The sequence below is a fragment of the Manis pentadactyla genome, chromosome 6 (assembly GCF_030020395.1).
Source record: "Manis pentadactyla isolate mManPen7 chromosome 6, mManPen7.hap1, whole genome shotgun sequence".
NCBI classification, from domain to species: Eukaryota; Metazoa; Chordata; class Mammalia; order Pholidota; family Manidae; genus Manis; species Manis pentadactyla.
Genome location: NC_080024.1, coordinates 133,434,437 through 133,459,924, shown reverse-complemented (window position 1 = coordinate 133,459,924; position 25,488 = coordinate 133,434,437). Strand labels below are relative to the sequence as shown.

At 40.7% G+C, this 25,488-nt stretch overlaps 1 protein-coding gene across 1 annotated transcript in view; it reads right to left on the bottom strand.

Annotated features, from left to right (window-relative positions):
* Window positions 1-3,769: 3,769 nt before the first annotated feature.
* The window catches only part of KATNAL2 (katanin catalytic subunit A1 like 2), a 40,679-nt gene continuing 18,960 nt past the window's right edge, over window positions 3,770-25,488 (bottom strand). Inside the window, exons 11-14 of the mRNA XM_036918658.2 lie at window positions 23,504-23,614; window positions 7,384-7,546; window positions 6,449-6,551; window positions 3,770-5,950 (exon numbers count right to left, since the gene is read on the bottom strand). Of these exons, the coding sequence (XP_036774553.2) occupies window positions 5,811-5,950; window positions 6,449-6,551; window positions 7,384-7,546; window positions 23,504-23,614 (517 nt within the window). The 3' untranslated portion in view covers window positions 3,770-5,810. The remainder of the gene's footprint in view (window positions 5,951-6,448; window positions 6,552-7,383; window positions 7,547-23,503; window positions 23,615-25,488) is intronic.

The window sequence follows — 25,488 nt, the reverse complement described above, 5'->3', positions numbered from 1 at the left end:
TACCATATAGGCTTGCTGTGAGGGTATTTAGTAGGTGGGGTTGGATGCATGATCCACATAGTAGGTGTTCAGAATTGAGCTGGGTAAATAAATACTAAGTGCTGTGCAGTTTTGTTGATGGTGATGCAGGTATAGCAGGACTGTCCGCATTTAACACTCTGAAAAGGGTTGGTAGAATTCATCTCCATCATCAGTTCAATGGAGAAAGTCTTCCTGAGGATTAACAAAGAGACATTCTACTACATTTGAACTCCCTGAGGGCAGGTCCACGCAGAGGGGCTCAACATGTGGGTAGAGGGCGCTGCTTGGTGCTGGCGGATGGGCAGCCTTCACTATCAGTGGGTTACCTGGGCGCCTGGGAGTGACCCTTGGCCTAAGCATTATCAGGTGTTTGTTAGTTGCCATGTGCTGAGTGCCGTGCTAGGCAGTAATTAAGCGTGTAAGCAAAGGATTCTGCCATGAGGACCCTTACTGGCAGAGGAGCTAAGGAGAACACAACTCATCACGAACACGCCAGTGTCCCTCCTTTGAAGCATCCCAGGGCAGCGTGAAGTCTTCCCTCCTTTGTGCCCATCCATGTAGCACTTATTAGATCATGCTCTAGTCCTCATACATCTCTTCTGCCCACTAGACGGGACTGTGTCTTCTTTATATCTGCTGCCATACAGATAGGTACTCAGATGGTTATTGGGCCAGTGAAAACTAGCTGTAAATACTACAGCAATGTAATGCTAAGAAGGCAAAGGAAGAGAAAATAAGTTTCATTTTAGACTTGTTGCCCATAGGGGAGGCTCCATCAGACACTTGGGAATAATGGAGCTGATGCTCTAGAGGCAGGTTAGAGCTAAAGAAGCAGCTGACATCACGGGTGGGTCAGGAATTAAATGGAGTGGCAGGAATGGGTGAGACCACCTGAACATAGCATACCCAGCCAAGTATTTTACTACTTCCGTCCATTCTAGTGTGGCCCTGTGGGCCATTAAAATCTTAATTTGATATTTTATTTACTTAAGAAACATTATATAGAGCTTGTTAACTGACCTATCCACAGTGAGGTTTATGAAGATAAATAAAAATCTTATTTTAGATCCAGGTTACTGTAAACATTCCCAGCTCAGCTGGCTGGTCGGTCTTGGGCCTCATGGAGACTTAATAACAAGTATCTAAAGGACTTCATTTTCCGGCCATCCCATTTAAAGGGCCATCTAGTGGTATGACTTCAAGGACAGTGTTTGCTACGGTTTTACAGTAATCCTGTCCTGGACACAGAAAAAGAACCAAAAGACTACAAAGGAATTAGAGAACACCCATTGTCAGGAGATGATTGTTGAGCACCAGCCCCGAGCCAGGTGCCTGCCGGGAGTGGAAGACGGCAGAGCACCACCCCCGTCGGGGGGACAGAGGGCTGTCCACTCACTCCACTCTCGCTCCTTCAGAATCAGCTGGTTCCACGGAAGCTCTGCCCGCCACTGCATCTGTCAGAGCTGACTAAGGCCTGGGATAGGAAAGGGGACTGGCCTGCCTCACCATCAGTGACGGTCCCAGCACACAAACACCTTTAATTGTGGATGTCAGACATGGTACTTTACCCTTAATCCACATTGAAAAATTGCAATAACATGTTGGACAGGGAAGTCAAAAACAGTCCTGCATGGGTTTTGTCCAACTGTTCTGCATCAGTGGTTGTTCATGTAGGTTGAAACTGAAGTCCATGGGCATTATGATAAAGAATTTTTTAAACTGCACTTACCTGTTTCACTAAAACACTGTCTCAAGCAATAGAATCCCTTTTTCATATTAGTTGTTTTCACCGAGCCATGTTTGCATTATCAGGTTTCTTTGGCATAAGTAAAAAAAACCTTTCTCAGCATAAATGCACAAGGACTTTGCTGACTTCTGTTATGCCAGCCCTCAAGGTCTACTACCCCAAAGCATGCTGCTCTCTCAGGGGCAACCAGACCAAGGCCCCAGAGCCCCAGAAATAATTTCTCATTTAAAAGGTATATCTTAAAAATCAAACAATTTTAAATAGCTTACTTTTTTCAGGGCTTAGCTTCATGTCATACACAATCTCAACTCCTGTTTGTTTCACTGGCTGATATGCCTGAGGAGATCAAATTATTAAGTGCCCCACAGTGGGTAAAGCATTAAGGAAGACAGCAGAATATAACTTTGATTCCTACAGTGCATTTCTTCTAGTTGGGAAATCAAGGCATATAAAAATACATTAACAGTTCAAAGGGCTATGACAAGTTCAAGATAGTTCTGTAAGAAGTTGTGTGCAGTGACTAAGTGCTTTGGAACAGTAATCGCAACACTGGCCAGTGAAGCAGTTGCAGTGCTCAGACACTGGGCTAGGCCATTTTAAAGGAGAATGTCATTTGTTCAAAAGCAGTGAAAAAAGTGTCCCAATTGTGGTGCTAACATTTGATGAGGATTAAATAGGCAATAAAAAACACACACCTACTTAATACAATAGAGACATTGATGAATGATGAAGAATAAAGCAAGAGTGAGGGAGTTATTTTGAAAAAATGTCTGTCATGGACGGCTCTGATGGTAATCTGAGTGAAGTATGGGGACAACGCCATGAATTTTAGATGCAGATAGTTAACCTTAGATGCCAGCATCGAAATATCAGATTTCAAGTGCAAATCAATTACTAGTTCTCCTAGGAAGGTTGGAAGATCTGGCAATGTTAGGTCTGAGTTTCCACACTGAGTTGGAGCCGAGTTCGTTCTGTGTCCTTCAGGTAGTCTTGGCCCTCTGCAGTTCACCACAGTCCCCACCTCTTCCTTGTCTTATACCCAGCTTGCTTTACTCATATTTTGTTAAGTTCTAAGTTCCTAATGGTATTTGAATTGTGGCTTCTGCTTTAGAATAAAATACCACATCTTAGATTAAGTTAAATTTTCCTCCAACAATTAATGGGCCAGTCTCCTATTTCCTTATAAATCTAGGTATACTTTTAATCTATTTTTTTTAAAACTAACCATAGGACTCAAAACATAATAGATGAAATCATATTTGTGTGACTCTCACTCTTTCAAAACCCCACTAAAATAAGAGTAAAGGAATAAAGAAGGTATAAAATCCCCAAGGACAACCCACAAGAGGATGATAGAGGAGAGGGTACAGTAATTTGGAAGATGGAAAGTGGGTGGAGTGTTGATAACTACAATCAGTGCAAAGAAAAGAGAACCAAAATTCATCCTGTGGAAGAACCTCAAAGACTCAGGATTTTGCAACACTTAAGTGGAGAGAAAGTGAAATGTGAAGCAGGACTGAGAAGCAAGGAGTTAGGTCACAGCTGGTTAACAAAATGGTTGGAGTCCCAGAAGCCCTCCCTCCCTGAGCAGCCAGATGAGCACCCCCAGCCAAGGCAGGAAAATGGAGGTTTGTTCTTTGGGAAGGTAGAACCATGACAGTTAGGGTCTTGGCAACAGTGGGCATGGTGGTGGGCAGAGTGAGATATAGGGCTGAAAGTGGGGATTAGGTACATCTCTGCTTATTATGTAGTGGGTTTCTGGTTCCCTTCCCCTTGTAATGCCAGGACCAGAGAGTGTGGAGATGGAATCAATAGTTATCTGGTATTTGGGCACTTGGAAAATAATAACGGGTATCTGACAGATCTGAGACTGTGTTGCAAAAAAAATAAACAGTAGTTACTTAGAAAATAAGCAATGAAAGAACAAGGCAGTTACTAAATCCAGGAAAGACAAAATTCAACAAAAAAGGAAATGTAGTCCTGATTCATTAGTTGGCTCTGCAGTTAACAAGGTACAGTTCTCATAGAAATGCTCATTATCAAGTTAACCTGTACTTGTAACTATTTGGGGATGATAGATAAAGACATGTATGTGTGATAGGGGCCCAACAGAGGGATGAGAGAGCTACGTTTCATTTCATTCAAAGCAGGAAGCCATTAGGTTATAAACCTGATAAAGAAGAAGCCACTGGAATAAAGCATGACCTAAAACATTTAAGCATAATTATTTGGAGACAAACTTTCCAAGGAGAAAAGAAGAGGATTGGTCATGGGACTGAATGTAGATGGAAGTATTAGAAATATGAACCTGGAAATAATTAGAAGGAATGGAGGAAGAACATGGAGGTGAGTCAAGTAAGTACACAGTACGTTGTGTGTGGGGTTTTAGAAGTGGAAGCAAGTTACCATGTGTTTGCTGTGAGCAATGCCAAGCCACTCTTACTGTGAATGGAGTCAGGAATCCACAGAAGCTAAGAGGGCCCAAACATACTGCCACAAAGCTTGCACAGGAGCATCTTCTCTGTCCCTTTACCTATTCATTCTTAAAAGCATGTATCTACTTTCCACAGCAAATAAGCAACAGTTGAGTTTCCATCCTGAGATTTTGTGAAATCAAAAGGGTGGCAGTGACCACACGTAAATGGACTAACAGCTACAAGAAATGTAACTAACAAAAAAAAACAAACCAAAACCAGGAACTAGCAGATGGAAATTGAACAGTACAGCAGTTTGAGGCCATTTAGAGACTTATACACCAAGGTATAGTGTAACACCTCATGATCATGAAGAAGTTTAAGTTTAGCATATACAAAGATGAAATGTCTTATTTTAAATTCATTATATAAGACATTTTCTATTTGACTGCATTTTTCTATGAAATGACATTTTTAGGGGCATTTGAGAGTATTCCACTCAAAATAATCAATACCCCAAATATGCTTTGTTTTTGTTTAAAAGGGTAAAACCTTTGGAATATTTAGCTATATAAAATGTCCCTTTTCCTGGAAGTTTTCTTCTCCAGAGGAATCTGCCTTGCAGGGATGAAGAAAATAAGGAAAAGAAGGTAATTTACCATAGGTAAGTTATAGTTGGGAAGAGGGGAGGCATTGCTTAATGGAAGCCTTCAAAATCTTTCAAGAGTTAAAAGTAGATGCTTCAGATGATGGGTTTCCGAAGGAGATGTTTGCAGCTGTTTATAACCCATAAGGAGATGTGGAGAAGCCCAGGACTGGGGAGACTCATGGTGACTGTTCTAGAAGCTCAGGTGCCCCATCCTAAGTTTGGCTCCATCAGGAAGCTATGGCATTGGGAAGAAAAGGGCAGAACACACAGGATATAAGACATGAGTGGTCAAAAAATGTTATTAGGGCCTAGAACTCAAAGTGGTAGCTAATGGTCGAGGTGTACTTAGCCACCACTGTTAGCTGTAGACTCGATGCACTCATCTCTGGAGGTGGGTCAGAGGCTTTCTGAGTGGGGCCTAGTCTGGTAGGAGTTTGCTGCGGACAAAACTGGGTGGAGTTGGAATTAGGGAGAGCTGATGAGATACAGTATATTGTCCAAAGAAACAGACTTGACATTTCCTTCCCTGCCCTCATCCTTATCTACCCTTGAATTGCCAGCCGGTCAGATGGCCTGTCAAGCTTAACTTCTGATTGGTTCCCCAACTCAAAACCATCCAGTGCATTCCAGCACTTTCCTAATTACATATTTTTCTTTGAAATGAAAATACCAGTCCACAAAGGAGGAACACCACAAGAAACTGTTCATCAAAATTTTATGGAGTCTAATTGTAAGAATAGCCTCCATTGCATGACCTAATAGCACACATACTTGTAACTGAAATCTGTATTTTGTTGACATCAATCATGAAAAATTAATGAAAATATCTCATATTTCCAAAACAATACAGTTGTCCAAATTAACCCAGTCTTCCAGAATAATTTTTTTTCTATTCCAATCATGTTCTTCTCCCTCTTACGTTAATAAACCAGGAGGCCTCTGCGATTGTGTATGTGGCCAGGTCAGGATAAATGTGAATTCAAACAGACTCGAATTCACTTTGCCAGGCTGAGTATCTCTGAGTGAGATTCTTTGCTGAAGGCTTGGTGTGAGCTAGCACATCCAAAAAGTCGGCAGTGGTCACTGTATCCAGCTGAATCCCAGGTAAATTGCTGCTCTCTATATAAAAACACAACAGTAACAGCACAACAATCGACCTTAGGGTGATCAATGCTCTTGAAATGCTAATAGACCTTCTTTCAAGACAATGCATAATGCAGCATTCTTAATGCTTAATGCAGCAAAAGGCAAGACTAAAGAGGTCTGGGGGAAAAAATTCTCTAATGTGCAACTCAGCCCTTGAAGCCCAGACAATAATAAACATATTATTATCAAAGTATTATTTAATATTTATATACTGCCGCAAATGGATCCAGCCCAACATCACAGTGTGCCAGAGAAATAAAAGCCTGAGCCCTAAGGAGTTTATCATCTGGGGGCAAAGTTGATCCAAAACAACACGGGAGGAAGAATGAGTTCAGTGCAGGAAGGACGATTTAATCAAAGAACTTGGATTCCAAGTGTGAAGAGCCACCAAGGACAGGAGCCAGGCTCCATCTGCTGGTGAAAGTTGGAATTAAAATTCCCGGAGCACCTTTACTGCGATCCCAACCATACCTGACTGATGGTTTTCCAATGCACTGAAGATCTTCCTCACAGGCCGCATGGCTGCTTCTCTGCAGACTAGCTTAATGTCTGAGCCCGAGTAGCCCTCTGTCTCCTGAAAGCCGCAAACCCCCATTGGTCAGCAGGCAGAACACTGGTGGTGATTCCATCTTACAGGCTGGACGGGTATCAGAGCCCCTGTTTAGCTATCTGACCCCCATAAACACCATACAAAGATTGTGCTACATACAGTGCTTGGGGAAAGAAGCTGCTAACTTGTTTGGGTAACCTAAGAAACTTGACAATAAACAACTTTCTAACACCATCTAAACATATATTGGAAGGTGCTAGTGAGGGGACTGGTCAACCCGTTAGCCTAATGAGACCCTTGGCCCAAATCCAGGATAATGAAATTTGGTGGACATTTTTGGTTCTTGGAAATAATAAAGCTGCCTTTGGGGAGCCTCAGAGAACACCATGTTTAAGTGTTCACTGTGAGGAGGCAATGGTGCCAGTGACAATGGGGGTAACAGACGTGTACCCAGAGCTTCTCCGTTTGTGAAAGACTCATTTAGTCATCACAGTAATCCTTTGTGGCAAATCGTTTACGCATTTTACAGATGAAGCAGCTGAGGCTCAGAGAGTACGTGATTTTCCTGAAGTCACACAGCTAATAAAAGACAGGGTCAGGATTTGACCACAAGTTCTCTGAGTGTAAACCCTGCGTTATTTCTGCTATGTCACATTGTTTCATTGCCTGATTGTTTCCAAGTAACAACGACCTCACTCTTTCATGAAGAAGAGGCCCATTGCATGGCCGAGGCAGCTTGGATCTTTTCCAAGTGACTCAAGGAAGAAGCTCCAAACTGCTCGTGAGAAGACCCTGCCTGCATGACTGGCAGGTGGTAGCTGCTTGGCCTGCAGACGCCGCCCTCCAGGCCACTCACCTGGCTCAGCACGCTGTATTCCAGCTCTGTGCGCAGCTCCAAGGCTGTGTTCTTGCTCACAGGGGGCAGCCAGTGGTGGATCATGGCCTGCCTGGCCTCCTGGCTGGGGAGATCAACCAGAATCCTCTTCTCCAGGCGACGCAGCATGGCACAGTCCAGCTCCCTGAAATCACATCAGAAACAGGAGCTGGTTAGGGCAGTAAACTCACATCTTAAGCAACAGCTCTATTTCAGGAACAATGTGTTTCAGGACACAGTTCTGCCTTTTTACTGTTACTCTACATCTGCGCCTGAGCAGATAGGACAACTGCTTCATGTTTGGGAGAAAGAATTGATTTAGAAAAGAAAAGAAAAAATATCACAAAAATACCTCATGTAAAGGAGGTAATTCTAGGTGACTTAATTTTGGGGAAAAAAATCCAACTAACAATAACCGAACATATGAGCATTCCCTTTACGGTCATAACATGAATTATTCAGTCTGATCCTGTCAGTGAGTTATTATTATTCCTAACAATAACTTGAGCACGCTGGGAAGTATATTAATTCTTCCCAAACTCTCATACATTCTGGAGCGAATGACTATCTCCATTGCTCTGGGGAACTCAAAGAGTGAATGACCCTTCCAGTGTCCAGTGCAAAACAAGGCCCTTTGAAATCAGGCTTGCTCTTCCCAAAACACTGTCAGGCCAGGTTTATGCTTTTTTTGCATCTGCAGGCCATTCCTCTAAGTTTTGTAAAATTCCCAAACAAACAAAAGTAAAAAAAAAAAGTGAATATTGACCTACATATCAACCTGATCTCTTGATTCAACAATAGTTAACACTTTGCCGTGTCTGCTTCATATCCATTTATATAGCCAAGTTATCTCAAAGTAGGTTGCAGCATGAAACCCTACACCTACATGCTTCAGCATGCATTTCCCTGAAAAAGGACATTTTGTTACATAACTACAGTATCATTGTGACATCTAACAGAATGAACACACTTCATAGTAAGTTTAATGCTAATTCTATATTAAAATTTCTCTAATCATCCCAAAAGTATCTTTCACAGTTTTCCCACTGAAGTGCAATCAAGGATCATGCATTACATATGGTTATGTCTCTTAAATATCTTTTAATCTAGAGCATGCTCCTTGCCTTGGACCCTTTTTGAAAAGATAAGGCTAGTTGTAGATACTGTGTTCTGTAGATACCGTGTTCTACAGTCACCTGATGTTTTCCTGGTGGCATTGTGTAACTAACTGGTTCCTCTATTCCCCTGTCCTCTAAGATGGAAGTTAGATCTAAAAGTTTAGTTAGAATCAAGGTGAATGTTTTTGGCAAGTATATTTCATAGATGAGGGCATGTTTTCATATTCATTACATTGAGAGTTTGGGAAGAATTAATATACTTCCCAGCGTGCTCAAGTTACTGTTAGGAATAATATGATCCTCATGTTGGTGTGTTCTCGGTATTAGTAGTGTGGTGTTTAATTACTGGAGTCATCTCGTGACCACAGATCTCTCCACTGTGAAAGAAACATCTCTTAGCAAGTAGTGAGTATTCTGTGTACAATACTTCTGCTCCTGTGAATACCCTTTTCCCCATCCTATTTCAACTAGTGGTTTTAGCATCTGCTAATGATCTTCGAATCAGTTACTTCACGACAATGGTGCAAAATGTGATTAAAAACTTTCTTTTTTCATTCCAAATGTATCATTTGGAATTATTATGTAAAGTAGAGCTTTTCTTCATTAACGGGGGCTCTTTGGTTACCCTGATTACCATTCCCTTTATCAACAGATCATTTTTAGTATGATTCTGTGAACTCTTTATATATCTAAATTTCAAGTTCCTAGAAAGGAGGCATACCTCCATTTGATTTACTAGTATAGAAATTAGGACAGACCTGTTGGTCCTGCTTAACCATTAATAAAAAGTAACAATGTAAAACATCACCAGGAGATATTTCTCATTCAAAAGAACGCTGAGAATTTCCAAAGCATCCTCCCATTTTTTCTTATTCTCATTTTGAATCTACATCATGATATTTCCCTTTAAGTTGAAAAAAGAAAACACCCTTCCATGGAGCATATCTGAATCCTAAATTGGAGTGACCAGATTTCTTCAAAGATTATGTGTTTTCTTTACCTATGATTCCCGCAATCCTGACCTGAGAATCCATAGTCCGGAGGTGCCTTACCAGCAGTAACAATCACCTATTTCTTTTTTGCATTTGCTTTGTTCTTTATCAGCCTCACCCTGTTGAAATTCATCTTGTATCAGTGACTCAGCACCTTCTACCCTGCCCAGCCATTCCTCCTCTCAAGGCCAACATTTATATTCAAGCATAGGGCTAAGGAAACTTTGCAGAACTCTAGAAAATTACTTTTTTATATGGGTAGTATTAATAAGAGTTAATATTTAACTAGCACTAAGTGGCAGGCACTGGTTTAAGCATTTTACAAATACTCATTTAATTCTCATGGCACACTTAAGAGGTAGGTACTGGTTTTATTTCCACTGATGATCAGGAAAGTGAGACACAGAGATAGGTTGCCTGAGAGCAGAAAGCTCAGGTCAGAAAGTGACTGGTGGCACTGGATTTGAACCCAAACACTGAGACTGGAGCCTGTGCCTCAGTCGCTGGTCTGATGCCTGCACTGGAACCACTTGAAGTAGAGCCCCAAGTCACGTCATGGTGAATTTCAGAACCCTAAGAACCAAGAGAGGATCATAAAAGCTTCCAGAGAAAAAAAACCGCTTACATACAGAGGATCAAAAATAAGACTTTTCATCAGCAATTTGAGATGTTAAAAGAAAGTAGAGCAATGCCTTCAAAATTCTGAGGAAAAATATTTCCAATGTAGAAATCTGTATCTTGATGAAACAATTAAGTTGGAGGGTAGAATAAAGATATTTTCAACATGGAATGCCTAAAAAAGTTTTCCTCCCAGTACCCTTTGTCGGGAGGTACTGGGGGACCAAAGGGAGAGAGTAAGCCAAACCAAAGGGCTACATGGGCTCCAGGAAACAGGGTGTGACACATCTCCAGGATGACGAGGAGAGGTCCCAGGGTCTCCTGCATCTGCTGTGGTGCAGAGGATAATCAGTTTGGAGTTGGTAAGAAGGCTCTGGAAGACATGTGTTCAAGAAGATGAAGCCGAGGGGATACTAGTATATCTGAATGAATCCAGAGCCAATTTAGACAGCAGAGAGCTGTGGCTACCTTAGCAGGAGGAGAAGGTGAAGTGAGTGGGAAAGGAAAGGAGGGGAGGAAGGGATCTTTTAATAGATCACCACTAAACTCATATTTTTGGTATTCAGTTCAGTTCAGCAATAACCACCTGCCAAGTATATCGTCACTGCAAAGTCTCCAATATACAAAACTGAGTAAGACAGACTCCCTACTTATAAGTAACTAAGCGCAATAAATAAGGAGGTTTTGGCCTTGGACTGCAGGAATGTTTGTCCTGTAAACTTCAAAGATAAAATAAGACTTTGAAATCAGACTGAAAACTAGGAAGGGAGAGAGAACAAGCTGCAGGAACGGCAGAGCCAGGGTGATGAGCAGCTACCCTATTTATGTCAAGGCCTTTCTCTGGACCAGCTCTTGAAAGGCAGGGGGCACACAGAAGCAAAGTTCTTCTGTAGTCTCCCCATCCCATCCAGAGTAACTTCTTATTGAAAGCAATACCAGATTCCCGGAATGCCCTAGGAAAATGGAGTCCTGCAGAGGGAGATGGGGAAAGCAATCCCTCACTATGGATGTCCATATTGATCAGCTAATGCCCTAAAGCGAGAGATTTACCTCAAAACTGCTTGTGGGCACAAAATAAGTGCAACTCTCTGACAGCCAAGCCTGATGAATGTACTTTTAATGACATCAATAATAATATAATCATACAAGGGAGGAAACAAAGGACAAATGGAATTACTCTTTATGCCAATATATTTATATGAAAAAATTTAACCTGTGGCAACCAGAAAACACACCCTTTTTAGCTCTTAACACTTTGATTTTTGAGTAGGTATTCTGTTCTTGTGTTTATTTTGGTTATCTATACACCCATCACCTCAGAGGTCAGAAGCAACCAGTAAGAGTGACATGTGAAACACAGCAAAGGCTCATAGACCTCAGCTATGCCCGCTGCTCTATAAAGGATGGCAGCTCCCACTGGCCTCCATGACAGTCAATTGGGCTACAAGACCTTGCACCTGAGCACTTGGGCTCCTGTGCCAAACCTTTAGGGCCCTTCCTCAGCCCCTTGCTTATCTCCCCTGTTAACCTGTGTTTTGTGGTTCCTGGGACAGAGGTTGTTCCAAATTTTACGGAATTTGGAAACAAAATACAATTTTAGTTCACTCATTCAACAGTTAAAACATTCATTTCAAGCTGTATCAACACGGTAAGTAAAAAAGCAACCTTCAGTGTTGTAAACAAAGTCTTTGCAGTACATCCATAACCAACATGAAGTGAGGAGCAGATTAAAGAACTGCAGAATCCTTTGGCAGGTGGCAGGGAGCTGATGAATAAAGCGTTGACAGTGACTTTGTCTCCCATGGTGAGCCCTGCATAAATTGACTCCTGTTTGCATTTCCCACTTGAGCCAAACTGGTACAGGGCTACTGGATTCATGTAAAATGTCCTGCTTCTTTAAAGCCCAGTATTTATTTATGAAGGTGAATCCACTGTGTTGAAAATTAGCTTTGTATAGGCACTGGTTCTAATTAATAGAGAAAATCAACATCAACTTGAGCAATGGGAATAAAACATTCTATTTTCATCTTTAGTGATTTTAGGGGATGATTGGAGGGGATGATTCATCCAACCCACTTGGCTAGGCAGTGCTTTTGAAGCTGTGTTGAAAGATGTAGTCTCCATGTGGGGCCTCTCATCTCCAGAGACTCCACTTCTTGTTCTGAGGAGTGAGCGCCCAAGCATGAGACAAGGGGAGCCAGCAGGAAAGTCTGCAGCAGGCAGTTCAGTTCATGTCCTACTAATGTTTGGGTTAAGAGCATCGTTTTTTATTAAAAAAAGAATGAAAATTACTTCTAATTACTACACTACAACAAAGAAGATATATTCTCATTACTTTTGCCAGAAAATACATTAGCAATAATTGAGAGGAAAAAAAAGGATGTTTCCAGCAAAATGATGAACTAAGTATCCAGAAATCTCTTGTTAGAAAGCCCCTTAAAAAAACTCATTGAATTAGAGGAAATGGTTTTTGAATATACAACAAATGAGCTTACAAGGAAGCAGGGCCAAAATTCCCAAGGACTAAAAATGAAAAGGAGGCTGAAAATCAAGACTGGGCAATTGAAGTTGATGCTGTTGCTGATTTGGGGGTGTTTGCCCCTTAGTTACAAAAAGGCTTGGATTTGAAAGTCTAAATGTAGAATAGCATACATGACCTTGGGCCCATTCAAGGTGGGAGGTGGAATCAAAACCCATCACATAAGACAACCAGAGGGCACACTGTGAAAGAGTGGATTAGGAAAACCTTCCCACCAGCAATGGAAGAAACTAAGAAAATTTGTCTGCCTTGCACTTCTGTGTGGGAAAAAACCTTCACTGATAATTCAGAACCACAGACCTACCCTCATTGGCGTGCTCAAAGAAACCCTCAGCTGAGAAATTAGCTTAAAGTGGTCCAAAGCTTGACACAAACATCAATTTCCTTTGCAGGGACACATGCAGACTCCCACAGATGGAGTCCCCTTCCTTAAATGTAAGCTTACCATCTAAAACTACAAAACAGAACAAACCACTATGAGAGTCAGCAGAAAAAACTAAACAATGGAATTGGACTCCACTGATACAGAGTATAAAACTAACAAAAATAAGAGCAAAAGACGTTTGCTTCTGGCCAAGATGGAGTAGCCCATTCCTCTCTAGTCCACTGTCTTTCAACCAAAAAAATCTCTGGATATAGTACACATAGGAGACCCTGAAAGGTGGCAAGAAGGGGGAAGGGCCAGGGGCCTCGGGACTTAGAGTGATGTAGCAGTGGCTTCTCTTGGGTTTTCTTTTTGCCTCACGTGTATATCCCCAGTGGGGTACTGGAGAAGCCTATGCCCCCAAAACTACTAAAAAGTATGGACAAAAGCCCCAAGAAAACTCTGTTCTCTCCAGCCAAAGGCCTGGGAAAAGGTCTACCAGGACAGAAAACTTTTGGTAATAACCTACCCTACTCCAGCCAGGCCCCAAAGGAGAAGCTCCCCACCTAGGAGTGTCTGTGGGGCCAGCTGGAAACTGAGTCATAGTGGAAGAAGTGTGGGTCAACCTGGTGCCATATTAAAAACCCTTAAGAGAAAGAAAAGTCAAATAAATTACGGCCTCATACAGTGGAATTTTATATGGGATTAGATAGATTTTTCAAAGTTGTCCATAATATGTTAAGTGGAAAAAAATAGGCAATAGAACAAAATCATATGCATCCATGGGGTTATCCCATTTTTGTTACTGTGTGTCTGTGTGCACTCTCCACATGACTTTGGAAAGAATTTTATCATTTTCCAGCATAGAGTTCCAGGGAACTGCTCACTTTCAAGCAATACCAAAACATATCAGGTATGATTTTTATAATGAACATGTATTACTCCTCTAAATAGACAAAACAGTAAAAACAATTTTCTTTTGAGAAAAAAAAAAACTACAGCAGATACACAAGGAACAAACAATAACAAATAACAGAACCATTTTCACCAGAAGGGTATATTCTGAGATTATGAGTAGTAAGTTTTCTGTCAACTTTTCTATAAACGATTTATATTAATTTTATAATATTTTACTTTTTTTTTTTTTGCTATCATTAATATACACTTACATGAGTAACATTGTGGTTACTAGACTCCCCCCATTATCAAGCCCCCCCCACATACCCCATTACAGTCACTGTCCATAAGCGTAGTAAGATGCTATAGAATCACTACTGCACCATCCAGCAGTGCGCAGGTTGGACAGGAGGCAGGCCGGGACTGTGTCTCTGTTAAAGCTCTTTACTACAGCATAAACAAGCAAGCAAGCTCTAATCTACTTCTAACCTCACTCTGAGAGGACGCCCCATGTTGGGCGTCAGATGTAAAGTGCCGCTCATCTTCTTTGGGTGAAATGAGAGAACAAAAAACACAGACAACACAGATGGACAGACAATGGCTGCAGCCCCGATGTGGCGCAGCACCTTTATTTTTATACTGCCTTTCTCGGACCTCAGCCAAGTGCTATGCTCATCTTTCCCTTCTCAGGGGAGGGGGCAGACCAGAAGCAGGGGCGGTGTTCTACATCAAAGCACAAGGAAGCTCTGTTTGTAGTTAGGTGGATTCCGGGTACACTGCTGATAACAACGGACTTTTCTGAGAATAGAGGAACGGCCTTGAGTGCAGTTGCAGCTTGTGAGAGGTCAGAGATGACTCACTGCTCTGGCTGGTCGGGCACGGCTCCCAACATACTACTTGTCTTCTCTGTGCTATACTGCCTTCCCCATGTGCCCCGCACCCCTCGCTACATTATGTCTGTTAATCGTAATGCCCCTTTTTCCCCTGATCCCTCCCTTCCCACCCATCCTCCCCAGTCCCTTTCCCTTTGGTAACTGTTAGTCTATTCTTGGGTTCTGTGAGTCTGCTGCTGTTTTGTTCCTTCAGTTTTTGCTTTGTTCTTATACTCCACAGATGAGTGAAATCATTTGGTACTTGTCTTTCTCTGCCTGGCTTATTTCACTGAGCATAATACCCTCTAGCTCCATCCATGTTGTTGCACATGGTAGGATTTGTTTTCTTCTTATGGCTGAATAATATTCCATTGTGTATATCTACCACATATTCTTTATCCATTCATCTACTGATGGACACTTAGGTAGCGTCCATTTCTTGGCTGTTGTACAGAGTGCTGCGATAAACATAGGGGTGCATATGGCTTTATGTCTTTTTCAAACTGGGCTCCTGCATTCTTAGGGTAAATTCCTAGGAGTGAAATTCCTGGGTCAAATGGTATTTCTATTTTGAGTTTTTTAAGGAACCTCCATACTGCTTTCCACAATGGTTGAACTAATTAACATTCCCACCAGCAGTGTAAGAGGGTTCCCTTTTCTCCACATCCTCTCCAACATTTGTTGTTGTTTGTCTTTTGGATGGTGGCCATCCTAACTGGTGTGAGGTGATATCTCATTGTGGTTTTAATTTGCATTTCTCTGATGAATAGCAATGTGGAACATCTTTTCATGTGTCTGTTGGCCATCTGAATTTCTTCTCTGGAGAAGTGTCTGTTCAAATCCTTTGCCCATTTTTTAATTGGATTATTTGCTTTTTGTTTGTTGAGGTATATGAGCTCTTTGTATATTTTGGATGTCAACCCTTTATTGGATATGTCATTTATTAATATATTCTCCCATACTGTAGGATGCCTTTTTGTTCTACTGATGGTGTCCTTTGCTGTACAGACTTTAGTAATTCTTAAAATTTGGTTTTAAACTTACAGTTCATATGTCAATGTGCAGCCTATTAAGAAGAAACAGTAATGCCACAGTAGGCGAGGTTGAAAATGATTTTCGTGTCATAGAACCAAACTGAGTAAGGTATGAAGGGGGCGAGGACAAGGTTACTATTAGAAACTCTCTGCTCAGTCAGTCATGTGCCTGCCCCATGGCTCCTGCACCACACACTTCTTTCCTGGTTGTATTAGAATCACCCATCAACCTGTGGAGGATTATGGACTTGATATTATTGCACAGGGTAGGGCAGTTTCATATAGAGAGAAGCAATTTCAAACAAAAAGTTTGGCCAGTAGTAGGCACAAAAATACAGTGAAAGATAAAAAGCCTGCAAACATGACTGAAAACAGCTGCAATGAAAGATGCAATCATCAGATAAGTGTGAGGCATGAGTTAGTGCAAACCAAGGGCTTCTCAAATGGAACACCGGTCTTGTGAGATGCTTATTAAGGGAAGGAGATGGGTCAAATAAGTGGGGAAGGCACGGCTTTCTCATATTTTCTCTTGGAGAGTCAAAACACACAGTAGCATACTAAAGGCACTGAGGAGTCCTGCCATGGGAGAACCCAGCTGAACTGTCCTGAATTCAGTATGTCTTGAATTTAGCAGACCACTAGATCCCATTGTTTTGGATACTGCTTACTGACCTGTGGCAGACCACACTTTGAGAAATGTTGGTCTGGAGGGTGATGATAACCAAAGTATGAGGCCAAAAGGTAGGACCTCAAAGAGCACAGCTTTCCCTAGAGCCCAGGAGATACATGGAGTTACTGTGGAGAGGACCGAGTTATGCCTGCTGAGCTCTTCAGTCACATGCCCATAGTCCTATAGAAGCTCCATGCCAGAGAGGAGAGAGTTCATGTGGGAGCGTCAGTTTACACAAGTACATTCTTGCACACTCCCAGTGCAGTAATCTCTTGGATTTTATGCTTTCTTCCAAATATTAGGATTTGAAGGGTTTTTTAAAATCCAGAGTTTGGTCATACCAGGTGTCTGATTTTTTAAGAGGGATAATGCAATTTCTAGCAATTTTTCAAATAGCAAGGAAAAAATGAATTTCACCATGCTTCACACATACGTTTTCACACCTTATTTGTACAAACTACCATCTAATTACATAGACCTCTAAAGATAGCATTTGCCTTAATGGCTACGTTCAGTATTTTGTTTCCCTCTGAATTCTTAAGCCTGAGTTTGTGAATACTTAGTAATCGAGGTAGGTCACAATAGCTTTAATTGTGCTTGCTAAACATTTCTTATGCGGCTATTACTTTAAGTGGTGATATTAAAAACAGAACATTTGTTACTCTTCTCAATGCTTATTTAACCATCATGTGACACAGATGAGCTGCCTCTCACTTCCTTCTTGTCCTCTCTGTGATGCTATTGATCAGGGAAGGTGCTCCTTGGAGGAGAAGCACTGAATAAACCCATATGCCGCATGCCATCTCACTACTGAGAAGGGAGAAATGTTAACCCTTTGGGACACAGCAAGTTTGTCTAGGGAAAATGGTAAGTTAACAAGCAGTAAATGGTAGTCTGGTGCCCTAAAAGATGCTAAACATGAGAACCACCACTAACCAACCACAGAGAATTTCCCTGGGGATTTTAGGACTGGGTTTTTACATAGTTTGGTATGTTTTATCTACTCAAAAGGAGACACTGCTTGAATCAGATATGTTAATTCTCTCATTAAGACCCTGAAGTCAAGATAAAGGTTTGTCCCAATATTCTTGATAAAAATTCAGTTTCCTCATAGAAGAACTTAGGTACTATATAGCAAGGGACTTTTAAAACACCTATCCCTTTGATACAGTAATCCCACTTCCAAAAGTCCATCCTAAAGAAATAACCAGATTGTGATTTAAAGATTTTTATTGAAGGAAGTTCATTTTGGTGTTATTTATAATAGAGAAAAGTTGGGAGCATCATATATGTTCAACAGGAAAGGAATGATTAACTAAATTGTGTTATATTCACATGTGGGAATTTTGGGAAGCCATTACAAAATCCAATTTTCAAGGATTATTTAATGACATTGGAAATGTTCTTACTATAATATTAACTAATGAAAGCAGGACACTATTGGGAATACAAAACGTACAACCTCTATGGAGGGAAATTTGGCAATCTCTACTATAATTTCATGCACATTAACCCTTTGACCCAACAATTCTTCTTTCAGGAACCTACCCCAAAGATACACTGGCAAATACACAAAGTAATATGTGCATACCGTTACTCATTGCAGCATTATTTGTAATAGCAAAAGAGTTGTAATAACCCAAATGCTCATCCTTAGGTGACTTGGTTAGATTATCATATGCACAAAATGGAATATATGCAGCTATAAAAGGAGTAAGGAAGAACTTTCTGTTTAGAATATTTTGTTTAGAAAAAAAGATCAAGATACAGAACATTTATGTAATATGTCACCTTTTGTGTAAGTAAACCAAGTTCAGTTATTCTTTCTTTCTTTATATTAAAGTATCATTGATATACCATCTTATGTTTGTTTCAAATATACAACACAGTGGTTCAACAGTTACCCATATTATTAAATTCTCAGCCCTTCTAGTGAAGTTACTATCTATCAATGTAGAAAGATATTATAGAATCATTGACTTATTCTCCATACTGTACTCCCATCCCCATGACCAACATATATTGTGACTGAATTATTGTGCACCTTTACCCTCCTCCCCCTTGGTAACCACTAGTCCCATCTCAGTGTCTATGAGTCTACTGCTGTTTTTTCCTTCTGTTTTGCTTTGTTTTTATACTCCACAAGTTATCCTCTAGTTCCATCCATGTTATTGCAAATGTCAGGATTTCTTTTCTCTTTATAGCTTTATCCCATTGTGTATATGTACCACACCTTCTTTCTCCATTCATCTGTTGATGGACACTTAGGTTGCTTCCATATCCAAGTTCAGTTATTTTATGGAGTTTTAACAAAAACTCATGTGAGTTAAGTTCAGCTGTGGGACATATGACAGCTCATTTCTGTATGTCTCTCAATTACTTTCTTTAGTCCAGTGAGCCTCCACTGGGGGGTGATTTTGCCCCACAGAGGACATCTTGCAATGACTGGAGACACAGTTTGGTTGTCACCACTGGGGGCGGTCTACGCACACCCAGCAGGGTGGGGCCTGCTGCTGCCCAGCACCCTACCATGTGCAGCAAGCTCCCACAGCAGAGAAGCGTCTGGCCCACCGTCAACGGTGCTGAGGTCGAGAAATCTGGAATTAGCTCTTCCATCGTTATTAGGCCAGCTCTGTACCATTTTCCTCCCAAAATGTTACTGTCATGATAGTATCAGTATTATTACTGAGAAACTCTCTTACATACTCAAATATAAAATATATCTATGTATTAGAATAAAGTGAAAATTAAGGTTGTTAAGAGCTAAGATTTTCACAATTAGAGAAAAGATACAAATATAAAATCAAATAATTTAACTGAAAACCTTGTAATCTTAAATTTGGATGGGAAATACTAGTATGAACTTACTATTTGCCTTCTAATAAAACTATATGTTTCCTAGTTCTGCACAATCAAAAGGCCAAGAAGCAAGGACAGTCCAGTAACAAGGGACACCCTAATTGTGAGACTGATCTCTGCATACCGTGTTCCGTTAAAGAAAACCAGAGCTCTGTGAATCAGTAGCTGATCCCAGGTCTAGAGCAGAATGAACACACTGAGCCTAGGTCGTCTTGTACAAATAACAAAGAGGCTTGGCCCTGGCCACACCTAACAGCAGGGGACGCTAAGAAATAGAACCCCGAAGCTGGGGTTCTATAATTACATTGGAAGGGTGGGTGAATCCTGGGAGGCAGTTATCCATCTCTGCCACAGAAGCATGGGGGTGGACAAATTTGTCTCTGGATCTGCACCGTCCAAAATGCTAACACCAACCGCATGTGGCTACCAGGCACTCGAATGTGGCTAGTCCACATGTGCCGTAAGTGTAAAATCACACAATTCAAATATTTAGTATGAAAAAAAGGAATGTAAACTATCACAATGCTTTTTTATTGATTATGTATTGAAATGATAATATGTTGGATATATTGGGTTAAGTAAATATGTTATTAAAATTAATTTTTATCTGTTTCTTTTTAAACATAAATAAAACTAAAAATTTATTTTTTAACACAGCTACTAGAAAACTTAAAAATACACACGTGCCTTGCATTATATTTCTGTTAGACAGCACTGCTATAGAGAAACCAGTTACAGGGTCTTCTGAAAGGCTCCAAGCCTGAGAAGTGGGACAGACATGGGAAGCTTAGCATGGGCAGAAAGAAAGAAGAACAGAAAAGTTCAAAAGGAAGGGAGGGAGGAAGGCAGGTAGGCAGGCACATAGGTCATAAAATGGGAGAAAATATCTATGAATCATATATTGGACACAGAACTTCTATAGATAAAGAAATAGAATATATAAAACTTATAACTCAATTTAAAAAAGACAAATTTTAAAGTGAGCAAAGAATTTGAAAAGGCATTTCTCCAAAAAAGATACGCAATTGTCTGGGCAAAAAGTACACGAAAAGGCGTTCAATATCTTTAGTCATCAGGTAAATGCAAGTTAACATGATGAAATACCATTTCTCATCCACTAGGATGTCTATAATCAAAAAGACAGATACTAACAAGTGTTGTTGAGGATGTGGAGAAATTGGAACCTCTCATCCATTGCTAGTAGGAATTTAAAGTGGTACAGCCATTTTAGAAAAAAGCTTGACAGTTTCTCAAATAATTAAACCTAGAGTCACCATAATAATTCTACTTGTAAAAATAGGCAAATCTATAGAAACAGAAAATATATTAATGTTGTGCTGGGAGTGGGGGGAGAATGGGGGTGAATGCTAATGGGTATAGGATTTTGGGGGAGGGATAAAGAAAATGTTCTAAAATTGATTGTGGTGATGAATGTACAACCTTATACACATAGTTAAAACCATTGAATTGCATGCTTTAAATCGTGAATTGTATTGATTGTGAGTTATTTCTCAAAAAAAAGCTTTAAAAAACATTAATGAGGTTATACCAAACAAGTCTGAGATCACAGTGACAGAGAGAGAAAGAGGGAGAGAAAGAGGGAGATTGACCCATTGGTTCCCACTGGAAGTTGCTAGGCACCAACTCATGACAAAAATCAAGGAGAAAGAATCCTGCTTTTCTAGTATGAACTGTATTTCATGGTAACCAAATAACCGTATTGGATGAAGGAAAGTTCTATTATAGAGAATAGTTTGAGCTGTCAATCAGAAGGAATGATAAGAATCACACTCCTAGTGAAATGAGTGATTCAGCCAAAGATCATTAATAGATGCTAAAACCGCTGATGGGAAGTGTAGAGTGGAGGAACCAGGCTGCCACACCTGACCCCACTGATCAACCTTGGCATCACCAAAAGCAGTACAATACATACTTCTGGACTCGGTGCAGTGTGATACACACAGCATCGCCTATGAAGTACGTTTGCCAAAAACTGTATTGATCCTGAATCTAATCAATCTAATTTTTAGTCTAGAGTAATTATAGGGGTAAGGAAGCAAGCAAAAAACAAACTACCAGGAGGATACAATGCACCAAATCTAGAAAGTGGGGATATTCTACCAAACAGTCTCCCTGGCAATCAAGTCATTGGCAAGTGGGGGGGTGGGAAAGAGGGAGTTTGCTCTAGATTAAAAGAGACTTAGGATAATAGTCAATTACAAAATGCAAACCTTTTTGGATACCAGATCAGTAAATCAATTGTAAAAACACATTTTTGGAACAATATGGAAAATCCAAATTTAAACTGGGCATTGAATGATATTGAGGCATTACTGTTAATTTTGTTGGGTGATAATGGCATTGTGGTAATGTGAGAAAATGTCCTTGTTTTTCAAGATGTATATTGAAAAATATATGAGAGCAATTACATGATAATCTGATATAGTTTAAGATAGCTGCAAAAAAGAGTAGGTAGGGATAGATTAAATCAATTGGGTAAGATGTTATTGAAACTGGGAAATGGTGGGTTCATTGTGCTTTTTTCTCTTCTTTAGTGTTTGTTTGGAATTTTTCATAATAAAAAGTATTTTTTTAATCCCAGCAATGCTCAAAGAGGGGCTAGAACATGTTGGTTCTGAGGTACATGGTAATGATGCAGCCTGTGATACAGAAGAATCCAAGCTCCAAAGCACATGTGTATTTGCCATTTGACATGACGCAAGAAATTCTTTAGAAAAAGCCCTTCTGAGAGTCTTTTGCTTTTACTTGTTTGCTAGATTTTCCCCCGTCTCTGTACCATTGTTTGGGGTTTACCAAACACTGATCCCCTTAGGGAAATGGCTGCAGCCCAAACTTCCTTCACAAAGTCCTGGGTATTCAGAGAGTGGAGAAAGCCTTCCCTGTGCCTCTAGCAAAGGTGTAGGTCTGTAGGGGACACAGACCTTCCCAGAGTCATGCACAAAGCTTTTCAGTGTTCACACACCCTCCCCAGCTGACTCTCCCAGTCACCCTGGGATGCAAGTGGTTATGATCAACCCATTTCAAGCAGATGAAGGCATGGAGATTGTCTCTGTAAAGGGTTTCACAAACACATTGCAGTGACAGGTCTCTGTTAGGACTCCACTTTACTGTTGTATATAAATACCTCTATTTTCAAAATATCAAGTGCTGATTACTTCAGCACATTAGAGAAGTCTTACAAATTTGAGGGAAGGTGGAGCCAGGTTGAAATTACAAATATCTTTAAAATAAGAGATCACTCATGAACATCATCCCTGCACTGTCTTCTCTGGGAGCCTAGATGATCGGGATGCACTGCAGAAGAGTCTCCCTTTTCACCTTTGAATGTGGAAACAGAAACGGATGCAGTTGGGTGGGGGGAGGGTGTCACAAGTCCCAACTTGGTTACAAATTTGCTGTTTACTTTGGGGGGCTTGACCTTCCCTGGCCTTGGTCCCCCTCTGTGAATGGGAAGACCAGTTATCTACCTCCTGTCTTACCTACAGCTCAAAAGAAATAATGTATGTGAAAACATTCCTGGAACTATAGAGGGATTATAATTATTTTGTAAGTCTACTCTCCTAGTAGATATTGTGTTTCCCTAGTCAACATCTCTTATTTCCCAATTCCACTTCTAGAATTGTTCTCAAACCACTCGGGGATACAGTTTGAATAAAAGACTCTGAGAGTAGATTATATTTTCAATTAGAGGTTATTTAACTTCCTATTTACTGTGCAACATTAAAGAAAAGATTTTCTTCCTGACTTAAAAAAAAAAGCCTAATTTTAATACTGTTAGAATCCAAACATTATTTCTGGAATATTCTTTAAGTCCTGGAGATTTTATAGTTCTCAGCCAAAGCTCTACTTAAACAGAGTAAATCATTTGGCTTTCAGCTCAGAATGTCCGTTTTAAATATTGCTGGTGGTAGCCCTGGCCTGTGTTCCTACTCTAATAGCAGATTCTTCCATGGCACAGACAGTAAGGATTGAGGATTTGACCAGGAAAGCCTTCAGATTAATCTTCCAGGACTAGAACCAAACAAGACTTTGCTTATATTGCAAATGGTCAATATGCCTTCATCTATACTCAGTGGCTCATGAATATGTATTCAAAATACAGTCTCCAGCTTTCTTACCATGGCAGGTTAGAGGCTGCTAAGACAAATACAAGGTCTTCTGAGCGAGCCAGCCCATCCATCTGCACCAGTAACTCTGTCTTCATCCGAAGGCTTCCTTCATGCTCTCCCCTAGAAAGAGACAAGGAGGTGAGATTCTCCCACAGGGCAGAGCTCTCACTTCCACGGCCAGGGGAGCCCTCTCAGCACAGACTCAGCAGAACTGAGGGACTGTAGAACAGGCCCCCTTCTGACAGCCAACTCCTTCCCTGCCTCCTCAGGAGTCAGTCTTACTAGAACTGGGGAAAACGAGAGTGAGAGAAAGGGAGTAAATGAGTATAATGATGATGTTGAAAAGAAAACCAAAGGCTGGCAGTGAACTAGAAAATAAGGGTGGACAGTGCCACAAAAGCACTGAAGGGTAGATTAAACGCAGCCCAGCTCTGTCTACCTGCACTGTTATTTACCTTTTTTTATAAATGGCGTAATGGAGAAGGATCTTTTTCATTTATACAGCAGGTATGAAAGTACTTTTACACATAGTATTTATTCTGGTGTAATTTATCGATATAAACTGTCCAGGGAGATATATGAACTACTACACTGAATTTGTTTCTCTCTTCTAGATAATGACATGGAAACCATGCTTTCCTTGCACAAAAGATAGGAGGCAGTTTTCTGTGCCAATTCATCCTCCAAGCCTCCTCCCACCACCACCACAGCCAGACTCACTATGGGACTAGCAAGAAAGAGCTCACTATGGGACCTGAACAATCTAAATTGGCTTAAACACTGACCACATTCAGCAATCTCTCCTTCCTCTTCACTTGTCTAAGTAGAGTTAAAAGGACAGAAATGCCTTTCTTGGACAACACGATATTCAATTTCTCATCTCTGCATGTGTAATGTGGTAGCCCAAGTTAGGTATGTATTCTTTTAGGAACTGTGCCCCTTACTATCTAACTATCTTTTCCTAAGAAAGAAGACTGTCTCACAGCATAGATATATATAGTTATGTAGCATTTACCCACAATTAGTATTCTGTTAACATAGTATGTCTTAAGAAGTCATCAGAGAACCTATCTTTATCCCCTGACCCTCTGAAGATTCTAGTTTTAGAGTTTAAGTTCCAGACCAGGAAACTGACACTCGGCACAAAACCTGGGGCACACTTAAGGATAGGAGATGAAGAGTTTACACATTAGTGCAATCAAAGTTGTGAGGAGCCCTGAGGGTAGAGATCAATGGAGCAAATGTAAGAAGGGCATAGATCACTATGGGAAGGCAGGCCAGGTCTTTGCAGAGAGAATGACCACAGGGTGGTCTTGGGGGTTCCCAGGCAGGATCCTTTCAGTTGCCTGCTCCCGGTAGGTCTGCAGGTGAGGCAGAATGCCCCAGCCTGGGTATGACTAGCATCTGTTAAGCCAAGTTTCAATCAGTGCATGGATCACATGCCTCTTGGGTGCATCTTGATGGTTGTTTTTTCCTCCTGGGAAAACGTTTTTCAGTAAGTAAAAATTCATAAATTTCTAGTTATACTTCCAACAAGCTAATTATTTGCTTTTTTATTGCTATTAGTTCTGCCTTGATAATAATCATTAGAAACTATTAATAAATGCAGCTGTATTGAGATTTCCCAGAAACCTATGTTTTGAAGCTAGGGGTACCAAATTTTATAAAAAGTTTCAAAGAAAAATACCTCTGATGAAGATAGAAAGGTATTGTTAAAACACACACACACACATACACATACACATACAAACAGAGGGCTCATTACCATCTGAGATGTGTTCTTTCCTGCTGAGGACATTAGCTGACACTTAATCTTTTGAGATAACATATATGACATATTTAAAATATTTGAGCCACAAGGTGATGTCACAGAGAAGCAGTGGCTTCCCTGGCCTCACACACCCTGTCAAGGACTGCCTCTTGGGACTTGGCCCTTTGCAGCCCCATTCTCCAGGCATCCCCTCTGGCTCCAGAGCAGGCAGTCACAGGCAGCT